We start from the raw sequence: 16,056 nt of genomic DNA, 5'->3' as shown, positions 1-16,056 counted from the left end.
GCCCTACGTAATTTTGATTTGCTTATTGAAGAAGTGTGGAAAGTAACCTTTTTTCAGCTCTTTCAGACTGAATGTCTTGGAAAACCTCGCGAGATTTCCTAGGATACCATATTTACTGGGATCTAACCCGTACTTTTGGTTTTTGTAATTCAGAAAACCGCCTGCGGCCTAGAATCGAGTGCAAAGTAAGCGGAAGTTCTGAAAAATATTGGTAGGTGCCGCCACAACTAACTTCTGCCGTCAAATATATGTAGCGCTACACAGGCATGCCTTGCAGGCACAAAGATAAATACTGGCGCCAAAACCTCTGCGTTCGTAAATAAATTAAAAGAAAAGGTAGAAGAATGTAAACATTACGCCATGTATTCGTTTGTGTTTGCTGCTGTCTCACTGAAATTCTGTCTGCCTAATAAACCACGAAGCTAGAGTGAGACAACAGCAAATGCGGAAGAATATACATATCATGTCATGTTTATATTCGTATTTTTCTTATGCTGAATAGTGATAGTCAGAAATGAATCTCAGCAACTGACTAGATTTTTAAATCTAAGATGACGTTGATTTTTGTGCAGAATGCAATGCACTAAAGAGGCGTCTGCAAAGATTTTCAAACGGAGAAAATTTTTCGCTAAACTCCAGTTCACAACATCTTCTCTCATACGCTGTCTATTATTTCATTCTTGTTGGTCATTACCAAACAAAGCAGCAGTGTAAGTAACAACAAATAGCAGTCTCTTTTCATTGTTTCCCGTGTGAGACAATTTCTCTTTTTCTTTTTTACTGTAAGCCACGGAAGCGCGCACAAAAGCAAGCCATGCCGCAAGCGGGGACAGGTTGTAAACACTCATTGTCAGTATGCGACAAACAGTGCATGACACAGTACAATAATGCATTTTCAGCTTAGAGTGACTTAAACTCCTATAACAAAGAGAACAGCACTAAACAGATCAAAGCAAAATAAGCAATCTGTTCAAATCAGACGAAGCACGTGAAAAAGGAAGGGTACCTGTATAATGCCTGACACGCAGCAATGAATGTTCAGACAACATTATTGCGTGGAGATAGCAGCGATTGCTTGTACATGATTACTTACTGATATTATAACTTTACAGTGGAGATTGCCCTGAAGATGACCCCCATGTCAGGTTGAAACCGGTTGGCGACAAAATAATGTGGCTGTGAGTGTCGCTTTGATTGACGTAGCAATGGCTACTTGATAAAGCTTAACTGTTAAGCCTACGACTCTGACCACACTACTGTAGCTGTATCGTCATCTGTTCGGCTTCAATTGTGTCTCACGTTAGGGTAGTCAAAAACTTTTCTCTCCCCTTGAATTTAGAACCCCAAATTTCAGGTGCAGCTTAGATTCGGAAATTTTTTTTTTCATTGATTTAGTCTCATTCTTCGAGTGCGGCTTAGATTAGATTCGAGTGAATACGGTAAGGTTTATGCTGTCAGTTATTCTGAGCCTTAGGGAAGGTATTTTTAGCACTATAATCTTCGGTCCTTGGTAAATGATTTTGATCTTCATTCAGTTATTTACACAATACTGTAAAATAAAGTACGTATCATAAGTCTTTGTATTGTGTGCTATACACGTATAGCCCCTGTTACTCTGTGACAGCAACCATTCGCAAAACTCATTGTTTCTAAATTTGTACGTGTTTCCTTTGACGTCGCGCACAGCCAAGTATGGCGTGTGTATGCCTGTATCTTGTTCTGCTTTGAAATTGGAAAAGTAGTTCCTTTCTTTGTAAGTGCATTTTTAAATTTTTTAGTGCCACTCCCATTGCAAGTATATTTATAATCGCAGTAACCACCACGTCTTTTTCTCCTTTGCATGTAGCTGTAGCATTTGTTTTCACTTACCTTCACACACTCATCAGCGCAATTTTGGCAATCAGAGAAGCCAGGGTTGTCTGCCGAGGCTGCTGCTGCGTTATTTTTTACACTTTTCGCACTTGAAAATCTTTTCACACAAATCTTTTCACACGCTCACTTGTGATTACCCATGCATTTTTTACCAAAACAGTACTGTAGTCTCGATAGTCAGAGTTCCCAATAATCCGAGCCCCTTTAATAAAAAAGAAAAAAATAGAGGTTGCAATGATCTACTTTCTTTTTTTCACAGACATGATAAATAATGAAAGGGAGAGTACAGCTCAGCACAAAGCAGACAACAATGCAGTCAACACCGACGGTTAGCTCGCTGCCCTGTTGCACGAACATCTGTCGTCAGTATGGCACGAAATATCCCGACTGCTGCCGGCAGCTACCGATCAAAACAGGGGAGTTCATACGCTGCTGTAGTTCCCACCACCTGTACTGTACAGTGTTGTGTGTCGTTTTGTTTGTTGACTGTGTGTTCCGTTGTACGCCTTACAAAGATGAGTGCTGTAACAAAACAGAGGAAATTTGTGCCTTTGCATCTAAAATTAAAAACATTAAGGAGAAACAATAAAAAAACTTGCTCTCGAATATGGTGTAGGTGAAGTTAACGGTTGCTGACTGGCGAAGAAAGCGACTTAAATTGGAACAGTTTTCTTCACAGAAATGCTCCCACGAATCTCTCAGTCGAAGAAGTATAAAGAAGTCAGACTTCCAAAAAAAATAAGGCATTGTTTATGTTGTTTACCCAACAGAGACAGAAGGGTCCTCTGATTTCTCGTGCAACCTTGCAAGAAAAAGCTTCGTTTTTCAGAAACCAGCTGCAGGAAGCAGATGACAATTTCGCCGCTAATGTGGGCTGGCTCGACAAGTGGAAGAAGAGGTATGGAGTGCGTCAACTAGACGTATGTGGAGGAAAAACTCTCTGGTGATGCTCAGGCCGTTTAAAAATTTATTGTAGAGTTTAAAAAAATCATAACTGACGAAACTGGGCTAAATTTTAAAATTTTACCACCGAGAACTTGTGAAAAAAATTGCTCCTGGGCACAAAAATAGCAAAGAGCGGCTCACAGTTATGGCAGCTTCAAATGCAACTGGAAACCACAAACTAAAACTGGTTGTGATTGGGAAGTTCGCCAAGGCAAGAGCATTCAAGAATGTTTACATCTGAACTCTTCCGGTTGTCTATACACACCAGAATAATGCCTGGATGAATCAGGAAATCTTCAAGAACTGGTTTTTTAACTTATTTTTACCTGACTGCAAGAATTTTTTAAAAGAAAGGGGACTGCCATGCAAAGCAATTTTGCTCACGGACAATGCGTCCTCATATCCGAGTGCAGGAGAACTACAGTGCGACGATAACTGCGCCTTGTTTTTCCCACTGAACGTCACCTGTCTCATTCAGCCCACGGATCAGGGCGTTCTGGAATGTCTAAAAAAAGAAAAAAGTATCGTCGGCGATTGCTACAGTCAATGCTGCATTCCGAAGACAACGAAAGCATTGTAGGAGCTTTGAAGAAAGTGACTTTGAAGGATGTCGTGTACTGGATTAGCGAATCTTGGAGCGAAATAGTCACACAATTTAAAAGTGGTAGAGGAAAATTCTACAGGAAAGTGTGCCAGACACAGAAACTGAAGATTCAGCAGATGAGGACGATCAGCCACTGTGTAATTTAATCAGTGGATTGCCAGGGTGTGAGGAGGCGGAAGAGGTGGCAGGAGGCGAGTGGTTAAATCCGGACCAGCAGTTGGAAGTGACAGACTCTTCTGTAATTGACACGGTTAACATTCGACGGCAGTGCGAGGGTGACGAGGCAGCGGCTGCACCGGTGACGAGTCACACGGATGGCCGCGCTGGCCTCGAGGCCGCCATGTGCTCCGTGGAACAGCAGCCTGAGGCGTCACCGGTGGCGTCACACTGCCAGGAGGAAACGTCGCACACACTTCACTATTACTTGGCTAAATAAATAATTCTGCCAATGAAAATGCATGTGTAAATACCTTTATTTTAATAAAGTTCATATTTTGACCTGTATTACTTACAATATCATTTCTTTTTCCCATTTAAATTTCGGTCGTCCAAGTTTTTGACAGTTCGAGGTGGTTCCGGTCCCATTTACCTTGAACTATCGAGACTCTACTGTGTGTCTTGCACTTTCTGCATTAAATCCTTGGCTGTTTACCTTTATGCTTTGGTCTTAAACACAAGGTGCACATTTTTCCTGTATCTTTTTTGCAGAAGTATTTGTCCTTGTGATTGCAGGATTCGTCACACATCTTGCAATAGAAATTCTGCCGAAAAGAAACTCTTCATATTGTTGAAGCCATTGTGGTGGTCATTATTTAAGTACAAATAGTGTTGTTCCCTTTTCGCCGCCAGAGGAATGCATAACTGTGTTAAAATGAACAGCGGAAACAACTTTAATCTGAACATTCAAAAAAAGCTGCTGCATTGTCGATATCATCCAGACTGAAACCTTCTTCACAGTTCTATGAGTCTCGCTGACAACTCTTTTGCTAATCCTTCCTGCGGAGCTCTCCCTTTCCTAGTGTAGAGAGCGTCATTATCTGTCAGTTCATCGCACAAGTATGTTTCTAGTGATCATTGCTCGAGGATCGCACAGGCTATCGTTGTTGTTTATTTTGTTTATACTTCTCTTGCCAATTATATCTTTCGTAATATTTACTATTTTTGTTTCACTTTGAACCTCTACCTCCACCTATTTCGTAGACCTCAAAGTAAAATTTGGTGGTGTTTGTGTTTATATTTTCATTGGATCATTGGACGTTACTATTCTTTCAATCTGATCAAGTAGGTGTGAATCGTTGAATTTAAATTCCTTTTCGATGAAATTGATTGATTAAAATAGTTTTCAGCAACTATTTTCATTTCGTCTCATTGCTTGAAATCGGGCAATTTTCTTACTGCATTTGTATAGCCTTTCTAACAGCTTTCATTAGTTACTCGGGATTACCTTTCTTAGAGTCTTTGATTGTAACGATATTAGCTGTCTGCCAAACGTTATTTCCTTAACAATACTGTACGATCACAGGATTGGGTCTCGAGCGGTAGCTTCTTTACTTTCACTGAAGTGAACAGTTCTTTTTTGAACAGAAATATTTGGCCTAGTTTTCCTGTTTTCGTGGAGCCGCACCGTTATTTTTCTTCGAAAACCTCTGTAGAGAATTGAATGTGCCGAATTGCTTCCAAACGTTCCTTTTCTGAGTTCACCAAGTCCAGTAGGCCTTTCTTTGTATGTACTACAGAGTAACCTTTGACCCTACTTTTCCTTGCTATTTTTTTCAGTTCACGAGAAGTTTTCAGAGAAAAGTCTCTGTAGTTAAACAAACCACTATCATTTGCTGCTGAGGAAACTCATTCTATAGCTTCAACAAGTGCTGCTTTCTTCATTTTGTACAAACCTTTGATTGTGAAGTCTTATGCAAGGGCTCTTAATTCCTTAAGTTTTATTTTCTTTAACCTTCAAGTTTTTTTCTTCATTTGGCTCATCTAAGGACCACGCACCAGTTTCAGTGCCTCCTTCTTTGTTGTTCTTTCTTTTTCCTTTAGTATTCTTTCATCTTTTAACACTACATATGCTTTTTCTATCCTGGGACCATTTTGACGTGTCTTTTTCTCCCTCTTGCCTTGGAATCCTTCAATTTTTTACGCTTCCCTCTTGAAAATCTCTTTCTGTTTCATCTTTCTCACTCATGTTGTTTCTTGCCATATCTTTCCTAACTTCCTGAGTCCAGGCTATTGTTGACTTCTTGTCCCAAAGATATCTAAAAATCTGTTTGGTTAACCTCTTGCTGTTCATTTTGTGTAAGTGTCCAAAAAATAGCAATTGCCTCTTTTGTAGTGTTCCATTTTCCAATGCTACGATAAACTTCTTCATTGCTTCTTGATTTCCATACCTCTGTATTTTTTGGTGGCCCAAATATTTTTCGAATTTCTTTCTAGGACTTCAGTTTTGTATAACTCGTAGTTCAGTACTAAACATTAATTTCCGTAAAGAAACTCTGGTTTTTCTACTGTGTTGTAGTGCTGTGTCTTCAAGTTTTTAGACAGGCATCTTTTGTTGCAGATGTTCCTTGTTATTTCACAAGAGCAAATATTTAAATTTATTTACCATCTTTATCTGGCCAATATCTGTTGCTATGGATTCCAGAGCATTTTTTATATTTGTCATAAATTTTATTTGTCTAAGATATTCAACCTGCTTTGTTGGCTATTTCTTCTAAGAGACTGATTTGTATTCCAACATTTGTTAGATTTTCAGAAAGAATGGCAAAATCATTCGCAAATGCTAAACAGTGAATTTCAATACCTTTGTTTTCAGTTCCCAGTCTGACTGGTGATAGCTTCTGCTCTTTCAGTTTTTGTTTCGACTCTCTTACTAGTTTTATTCTTTTCTCTAGTGCACAGTTAAGAGGAGTGGAGACAAGCCATTACCTTTCCTTCCACCTGTTTTTATGCTGAATGCCTTCGATATAGCACCCCGAAAATTTACTTTTGATGTGGTGTTTGCAAACGTTTCAACGAATAAGGTTTGCTAATTTAGGTTTGATGCCAGATTCTCTGTTCATTTATCAAGTGTTTCGCTATAAACCGAGTGAAATGCATTTTTAAAATACATAAATATTACAACTATATCTTTGGACTTTGTAAATCTATGACGAATTATGGACTGTAGGTTGAAAATCTGTTCTCAGCAAAATCTGCAGTTTCTAAAACCAGTCATACTCTACCAAATGGTTACCAAGTGTTGCTCCTTCCATGTTTAATAGTATTGTTGAAAATTTTGTTACACGTTATATATTTTTTTAATCTGTGTTTCTGCTAATTCAGTTTTCGTGACACTGTTTGTGCGCACAAACCGCTGCACAGCATTCCCTGTTGTAATGTGTGGCACACTAAGAGAAGCAGGATGTGGCGGCATTGTCAGCAGCTGCTCTCTTCCGTCAACAGATGTCGCCGAGGTTTGCGCCGTGTAAATTACTGCAGTACGTGTTCTGCTTTACTCGTTACGGAAATGCATTGCGAGTGTAAGATTCTTTTACCACATTGATACAACAATGTGCCGAAATACGAGGACTATGAAACGCTGAAAGGCACACTTAAAATATATATAAAGGTTACAAGAATGTCAATGGCTGTGACGTTGACGATATCGAATTCTGTTAAATTCTTACGGTTTATCGACGATAAAAATCACAGTAAACGTGAGACTTTAAAATTTATCCTTAAATATATTTGCAAAGTACGATTAAAAGCTTGTTAAACAAGCGAAGAAAACAGGACGTTTGAACAGCTGAAAAGTTAGTTCAACGAGTGGAAGACGAAGCCGATATTAGAATACGAGGAGTATAAGAAAGGCGTCCAGCCTGTGACGGATAAACTGAATGCTTTAGAGAAAGAAGTTACTGGTGCTATAGCGAAAAATCGAGAGGTTGAAAGAGCTAGTTCCTTAGGAAGGGAATTATGACAATGTGTGTCCTATTCCGCCTACAACTGAGGAATAACCTTTTGAAAGTTTATTTGTGGATGATGATCCGATCACGCGAAAGACACGTAAGAGGCTTGAGCCCTCGTTGTAGCAAATTGAGGAAGAAAACCGGGAGGACATGAAGGCTGTTAGAAACTAAACAACACATTATGTTGGGCTGAAAGTATCAAAATGCTTGGGTGGTGTCGTCGTACAGTATTTGGCTTAAGATTTGACAGTCGAAAGCACTACATGGGCGGTTCCGAACTAACGTTTAACAATGACACTATTTCTGTCAAAGGTAGCAGTTTTCAGTGCCAGCAATGAATTCATGAAACTGCTAACCCGAAAAAAAACGTAGCATTCGAAGACTACACGCCTGATGACCGTGAAGCATATACAACTATGCTGAAGGAAACCAATGCAATATTTCACCACTATGATGCAAATACGAATAAACCCAAGTCAAACCGCAGTGAAAAGTAGATCATCATTATTCCGATGTAGCAGTCGTTTGTCTTGTGTAGTAATTCTACATCAGTGGCCAGTCACCAGTCAATAGCAAAAGAACCTGTTGAGTACATAGAATTCATTCTAGAAACATCCCCCAGGCTGTGGCTAAGCCATGTCTCCGCAATATCCTTCTGCAAGGTTCGCAGGAGAGCTTCTGTGAAGTTTGGAAGGTAGGAGACGAGGTACTGGCGGAATTAAAGCTGTGGGGGTGGGGCGTGAGTCGTGCTTGGGTAGCTCAGTCGGTAGAGCACTTGCCCGCGAAAGGCATAGGTCCCGAGTTCGAGTCTCGGTCCGGCACACAATTTTAATCTGCCAGCAACTTTCTGTTGAGTATGTTTGGATGAATGACCTCAGATCTAATCGACTAGGTGATGGTGGTTCACGGTGAAGAGAACGCAGCTGGTAGGTCGCTGGGATTTGCAGAAATGAAAGAACAGGGAAGCGGGCATGAAGTGTTCCGGACAAACCCGATGTGTGACTAAAGCGGACGATGGACCCATCACATGCCTTTCATTGTGCCACCTGCGTGCAGGTACCGTTTTTAGCGAAGTGTTTATCGGTATGCCTGAACGTCCAACGTTCTGCTTTAAATTTTTGCTCTAAAGGGGATAGGCAGGGTGCTAGCTCAGGGTGTATACGACCCGGGAGATCCGCGAAAAACCCGGGAATTTTTTGATGTGTCAGGAAACCGGGAATTGTTTAGAATTGCGGGAAGTTTTCGTTGTTTTAGTTTTCAGTTAAATTTTTGTCATTTTGATTGGTGAGAAACAATTCTCTCATCCTGCTACTGCAGAATAATACTGCAGCAACAAAACATGAACGACAGAAAAGAAACGAAAATAAAAGTTTAGTTGCGAAGGAAATGCGCCACATACAACAACAAAACTCAGTGCTCATACAAGCTTCTGCCAACAGCAAAGTATGTCGAAGGCTTTAGGAACACTGTGCAGTGATCGATAACAGCAAATTGCCTCCGACGAGCGTGACGTGACGACTGTTTGAATTGGCTTCGTGTGAACAGTTGCGGGCTGCCTTTCGCGCATGCGCAGTTTGTGAGCGGTCCCGCCTCCCTGTTGTGGTTACAGAAGTGTGGCTGGGAGCCGCCGTCTGCCGTCGCCGCCCTTGGGAAATGCGGTGGACCCGGGGCTGGTGCAGAGAGCAGCCCGAGCTGTGGTGGGCGGGTGGGTCGCCTCCACGTGGCCTGTGTATACCTTCAGCGGTTTTACTGTCTCCTCCTCGTTTATTGCGCTCACGTTAAATTAAAAGAAAACGGATTTTTGTGACAGGGAGCTATCAACTGAGTTAAAATACGTTCGCATAATCAAGGAAGGCTAAAGTATGTTAAGAGTTTCAGATTTTATTTCCACCTCTCTGACAGTCAAGAAGTAATCGCTTTGCAGAAGAATCAAGTTATTTTTCAAGGTTCGCTAAAGAGAAATCTTTTCCGCTCAGGCAGTCAGTTTATTTGAAACAAAGTGTTTAATTTCACACTATTGCCTAGTTTCAACTGTTCGCTGCGCATCAAGTGCACTTATGGCATTATGGCATAATAAAGAACTAAACATGATGTAATGCAGTACTGGTGCTGCAAGAAAATTAACATCGGAATCTCGACTTAGGAATGCGCGCTTTAAGCCGAATTGTGCATTTTAGCGTGGTGCACGAAATCCGGATGCTCTTGAAGCAATCCTGTGATGTCTTGTTTCTTTCGTAGCATAATGTAAGATCTTTCAGAGTGTTTCACACGTAGGAACATGAGGACCTCCTGCGTCATCGTAGCTGCGCAAGCGCGGTGACTCCTTCCACCTGGCGCTCTCTGTCAGCTGCTGACACGAACCTCATATTTCTAGCAGGTCGCGGGAAAATACTGAGAATGGTGGTTTCAAAAACGTACAGCGTAAATTTCCTTTTACGCAAGATGAACTATGTGCGAGAATGTACGATGAATTTATTGAATGAAAGAGCGTTTGACTCTCATTTAAAAATCAACTCCTTGGTGACTAGCTATTTAGAGGAATTTAGAGTCCAGAAGATGAGACATTTGGGTCGTTACTAAAAGTTTTACAATCACGTTAGTGTGACGTGTATTAAAGTGTAAAACGCGCACAGATCATCAATATCGTATGTGCAGCCTTAGCTTCTCTTGCAGCTTATTAATCTTTGAGACAAATATTATATGTGAATGCTGTGTATATTAATTTAAACCATGAGCTTTTATTATTTGTGTGTTGGCGCTACTTACGAGTGATGTTGCTGTTGGCTGACTACATCGCGTGTCGTGTGCTGTCATCAGCTGGCGAGATCACGTGACATGAGCTATGGCTGGCTTACAGAAGCTCACCGCAATCTCGATTTCAATGCATTGGAAAGTAACATGCGGTGTTTGAGGGAATCCGAATGTATACCCCCATAATAGGAACATATGCACGACATCAAAGGTCTTGCAAAACGTTTTTTTTTTCCGCTGAATTTAGTTTCCTAAAGTGCTGGGAATTCTACGTCGGTACAACAATCAAAGAAGTGATGAGTTTTACAGTGGGGAGGAAGAGTATATTGTCGCTTAACACGGAAAAAGTGTATTTTGACCCGGGAGAAAGTCTATTTTTAACCGAGAAGCCGAGGAAAAATGCGTGAACTTTTTTCCCCTTGTGCATGTATACACGCTGTATAGCTTGTTGATGTACAGAACATGTAATAATAAGTCGATAGTTCCACAACTCTAGAACCAGCAGTATATTTACAATGTGCAGCTATTTTTATACGCAGGAGTGTCGCGATATTTTGTCCACCGACACACATTTTTTTCAAGATGTCGAGAATCGGTATCAACATTTTAGTAAATATCGATCTATTGGATGCCACATTATTAAAATTATTCTGGTGTAGCGCCGACTACCTTCCCGCAGCCGAAGTGTGTCAATTGCGTCCGTGCGGCCATCAGAGAAGACGGCGGCAGCCCTTGCAGGCGAGCCAGCCGAGTACAGGGGGCAGCCCGGCCGACGCTCGGCCCTCCCTGCAGCTCGCGTGCGCCACGCCGCAGCCGCCTGCCTGCGTCTGCAGACACGGCTGTCGGCTCAGTCTAACATTCGACCTGGTCTCTCTTTGAAGGCACGCGTTTGCTTCCTGACGGTGAAACACCTGGTCTCAAGTCGAAATTAGAAACTAGTCGCAATTGTACGTAGACGGAATACACTTTATTTAAATACTTGGAGCACATACTGAAATGTGTTCGACAGTCGCCGACAGGCGGTAGGGGGCGTCGCCTGCCCTGGCCGCCCTCTGCCCTGGACGCGGTACAGTGTGTCCGTCAAGTCGTGCGCCCTCTCCGCTCCGCAGTGCTGTCCCGGCGACCCAGTCTGGCCACACAGCCTGGCGCCGCTCACTCCCAGCTCAGCGACTGCCCTGTCCAGAAAAACACGGCATTACGGAGTAAATTGCACTAACACGGGAACAGGAATCAAATGTCAGCGTTCCCGTATCTCTTAGAAGTATGAAAGCCAATATCTCTTCGTCTGAATGCGTGTCCGTCTACAACTTCATCCAGAACTGGCGCATACATTCCGTCTGATACGGTTTTTAAACAACACATTCTGGAGCTGTACTGGACAATTTAAGCCTTTCCTTCGATGTGGTCTGGCCTGTGTTGCGATCTACGTTTTGTTAACAGACGAGGAAGTTGTATTTCTGTACTCAGAGATGCCATTAGTTGCCTGTGTTTTCTTCCCGAGAGTCGGAAGGGATTGCTCCACACACAAGTAACCGTTAGAGGGGTGTTTCTCTGAAGCTCAAAGATCGGTTACCAGCACGATGCTGAGGTCACAGGAGGTGACTCCTCGGAGTGAATTAGGAGAAAAATTTAAAACAGCTGGTAATGAGATGCAGTGCACAAATTTTTTAACGGGAAGCGGCTGCAGATTTCGATAGTGGGATACTGGTATGTGTGTGTCATACGCTGGTTGATCTGTATCGTAGAGGGAAGATTTCTACATTTGTAACTCCTGGCTAGGCAGAAGTGTATTGAGGACTGCTGGAAGTTTCGCGTCTGTGATGGTTTCTTTCATTCGGTGTGTGTGTGTGTGTGTGTGTGTGTGTGTGTGTGTGTGTGTGTGTAGTAGTAGTAGTGAGAGAGTGTCGATGTTTTGTGCAGGAGCCTCTCTCAACAGGAGAGAGGGAGGAGGCTGATACAGGCGGCCAAGCAGGGCGCGGCGGAGCAGCTGCGCGAGTTACTGGCGGCGGGGGCGGACGTGCGGGCGAGGGTGGAGTACAGCCGGACCGCCCTGCACTGGGCAGCAGACAGGGGTCACGTGGCGGCGGCCAGCTGCCTCGTCGGCGCCGGCGCGGAGGTCGACGCCAGGGATTGGCGGGGGCGGACGCCGCTGCACTGGGCGGCAGAGGGGGGCCACGCTGGTGTGGTGCGGCTGCTGGTCGACGCCTCTGCTGACCCCAACGCCAGGGATGGGCAGGGGCGGACGCCGCTGCACTTGGCGGCAATGTGGGGCCGGGCAGAAGCGGCGGCTGAGCTCCTCCTGGCGAGGGCGGACAGGGGGGCCCGGGATGAGGATGGCAGGACCCCCCTGGACCTCGCCAGGCAGGAGGGAAAGCAGGAGCTGGTGGATATGCTGACACAACGCTGACATACGGCATTCAGGAAGCACAAGCAGTTACATCATATGCGTTGGTCTTTCAAATAAAGAATACAAAAAATCAATCCTTTGTTCATTTATTTGTACATACCATTTTGTGCTGCGTATGACAACTCTGGTAACACCGGGACAACGACGAGAGATACCTGTAAACTAACGTGAGGAGCCCTTCAGTCTGTAAAATACTTCACGATCAGTTTTTGCAAAAGCTGAGTAACAACTGATAAACACTGCACTATTACTAAGCACCACCTGTCTCTCTCAAGATAACGTCAGCACTCAATCTCTTTGAAGACACGAATGGCGCAATACTGTTGGTTGCCTACCACATCACGCAGCTGCACTAACGTTCGTTGTTCGGACCAGACCACTGCATTACCCCATTACTGGAAACTATATGCTGCTAGCGTGCCTCGTGCTATGTTACACCAGCATAAACTGCACCATACTCAGATTACTGGCACACAAGTCGTTCAGTCAGAATGTGTCTTCAGTTGCGATCTCACGCCGAGTTCACTTATGTATCTGCAGTACGCAAATACTTGCCGTCTTTAATTGCAGCCTCACATTGGTAGCAAGAGTTACACCACATACCAGGCAACACTGCACACGGAATGAGTCACACATCAGGCACATTCGTAGAGGTGACACTATGACGAAAACTAAAATAAATAAAATTCTCTACTTTGGCCCACTAATCGAGCAAGTGCTTCCAACTGTTGGTGAGATTCTAATGAGCGACTTGCTGTTACGTTAATTCAAATGTAGATCTGACTCTCGATGTAAATTACACACTTTCCCATACTGTCGCCATCTGTACATGAGCGTGTCGTTATTTCCTAACTTTCGTCACCTGAGTCTACGACGTTTAATAAAAATGGCGGAACGAGCAGCGGGGATTTCAAAAACGAAACGCACTACGACAACTAACTTTTAAAACACGGTTCCTCTCACAGCAGTGCTGCACTGAAGCGAATACCTGGTGGTTACAGAGATGGAAGAGATACATGTCCAGTGTGCACAGAGGGGGTTCTTATAAAGTGTCAAGCGATGTGAAAGACTCATAAAATCTTGACGTCGAAAGGGAACTGGCCGGATTGAGCGTGTGAGGTTGCTTTCCCTATCGACAGCAACTTATTTTTCCAGATTTCAGGTTTCAGTGTGACGCTGCAGCTAAGGGAACAGTGCAGAATACAGCAGCAGTGGCGGCGGCGAGCGGGAAGGCGTTCTCCGCGCATGCGCCGGCAGCGGATTCGCCGCGCGGCGTGACGGTGAGTGGCTGGGGTGAGGGCTCGCGAGCCAGCCGTGGGGCCGCGACAGAGACTCGCGCCCGCCAGCCTCCAGTACTCGGCTGCGAGACGGACCTGCAACTTCCCCTCAGTCAGCATCGGCCGCCAGGGCCCACCTGTGGCGCAGCAGGCGGTCACGTGTGTAACCGCTACACGGCGAGACAAACAACTTAGACCCACACATTCACACCAGGCTATGATCGGAAACAGAAAACACACTAAATTTTCTGAATCTCGCCGTTCGAAAGAGAAACGCCACACCATGGCTTCACAATATTCGGGAAACCGACAGCCACGAAGCATCGCCGTTCACAAACCGCCGAATCACCCGGTGCCGCAAGAGCTTCACATTCGGACTCCACAGACTGAACAGAACATCCGTAAGCAAACACCATTCATTACACAAAGCAGCTACACACAATAAAACATATACCAGAGGAAAATAGTGGCAAGTCCCATATGATCGAGAAATTAAACCAACAAATTAGTAGAGAGAAAAGAAACTGGCCCACACACACAGAGAGAGACAGAGAGAGAGACCGATAGTGTAAACAAAATTCAAATTCGTCGCCAAATACTCTCGAGAAGAGTTGAACGCTAACGGCTTTAGCAAACACAACGTGTGTTTGTGCGTGCAGTGCCCTCAGAACGCAAAAGAATGATGTCGCAAAAAAATTGAGCAATAACATGTATACGCTAAATGTTTTGACGCCAAAATTACGTCGCTGAATAATCAAGAGGTGTGCAGTGCAGGACACCATACAGATAGTCCTGCAAAACTGTGTAATGTAAAAATCACGGTAAGAGGAAAAAAAACTTTCTTTAGGCCTGTCTTTGTTAGATCAATTAAAACATAAAATATGTTCACTTTCTACAGCTTACAATAATCAGATGTCCACTGGGGATGGCACAGAGGTGCCTAAACATGTTTGGGTAACAAGAGAAATTACTCTTTCTGCATAAAAGGGGAACCTGTTTTCAATAATACATCTATATATTCGCCATTGACTGTAGGAGTTATTTTCACAACTGCAATGTCGCCTTTGGGCTCTGAACAAGATTTCATCTCTGCACATGTCAGACTTTAAACTCCTCCGACACACACACACACACACACACACACACACGCACACACACACACACACACGTCCCGATTTTTGTAACTTCATGTGGTGAACCGTTTCACCTATTTAAATGCTAGCTGTTTTACTGCATTTTTTAATAAATGTACTGTGATGGCGTCTTGGAATTTATTTCAAATGGGTTAGCTACTCTCACCACCAAATTGGACACACAGATCGCCTGCTTGCATCTAAATAGCTATCCGTTCTGCTGCAAGAACTGCCCAAGTGGCCATATCAGCGAGAGACGTACGAAGAACAAGCAGGAGGGATTGTGGTGCGTCGGTTCATTAACATCGTACAGGAAATAGTTAAGTGTAGCAGTCTCGGGTGGGAAGTTACTGTGTCATTATTGCTTTCTTCGGAGTCGTGGCTACATTCAGAAACATGTACGGAGATTTCGTACCAAATGGGGGTCTTGCGCGTAAAAAAGCGTTCGGAAGAAAAGTAAGGAGTAAATATTTGTACAAATATCGGGTGTTGAAAAATTACAGGGTGTATACGACCCAGGACAACCGGAAATCTCGGAAGAACCCGGGAACTTTTTCATTGTTTTAGTTTTCAGATAATTTTTTTGTAATTTTGGCTGGTGGGAACTGATTCTGTGGCAAATTGTATCCCGCTACTGGAGAATAACACTGCAGCAATGAAACATGAACGGGAGGGAAAAAAATAAATCTTTAGTTGCAAAGGAAATGCGCCATTTACAACAAGAAAACACAGCTAAAAATATGTCAAAGGCCTTGGGGCGAAGACGATGTGATACTTTGTAACAATAAACTCCTTTCTGTGAGCGTGACGTCACAGCTGCTTACGTCAGGTTCATCTGGGCAGTCGCCAGCGGGCTGTTGCGCATGCGCAGTTGACTCGCCTGCGAGCACTACCTTCCCCCGCCCCCCCCCCCCCCCCCCCCCCCCCCCCCGCTGCTCGGACTGCTCCGGCCGTTAGCTGTACTGCGCGCCCTGGCTGCCGCATTCGCGCATGCGCAGAGTTATCTGAGTTGCAGTGAAAGGGGGGGGGGGGGTAGTGTCCACGTGACCCGTGTTTGCGTTCAGTGATTTGGCTGTTTCCTCTTCATTTACAGCTCCCACGTCAAATGAACACAATACGT

General features: G+C 43.8%; 1 protein-coding gene across 1 annotated transcript in view; it reads left to right on the top strand.

The window, feature by feature from the left end:
- Nucleotides 1–12,526, top strand: part of LOC124719865 (poly [ADP-ribose] polymerase tankyrase-1-like) — a 79,992-nt gene extending 67,466 nt beyond the window's left edge. The window contains exon 4 of the mRNA XM_047245048.1: nucleotides 12,040–12,526. Within this exon, the coding sequence (XP_047101004.1) occupies nucleotides 12,040–12,526 (487 nt within the window). The remainder of the gene's footprint in view (nucleotides 1–12,039) is intronic.
- Nucleotides 12,527–16,056: the final 3,530 nt, after the last annotated feature.

Source organism: Schistocerca piceifrons, chromosome 11, assembly GCF_021461385.2.
Source record: "Schistocerca piceifrons isolate TAMUIC-IGC-003096 chromosome 11, iqSchPice1.1, whole genome shotgun sequence".
NCBI lineage: Eukaryota > Metazoa > Arthropoda > Insecta > Orthoptera > Acrididae > Schistocerca > Schistocerca piceifrons.
This window is presented reverse-complemented; position numbering and strand designations above follow the sequence as displayed.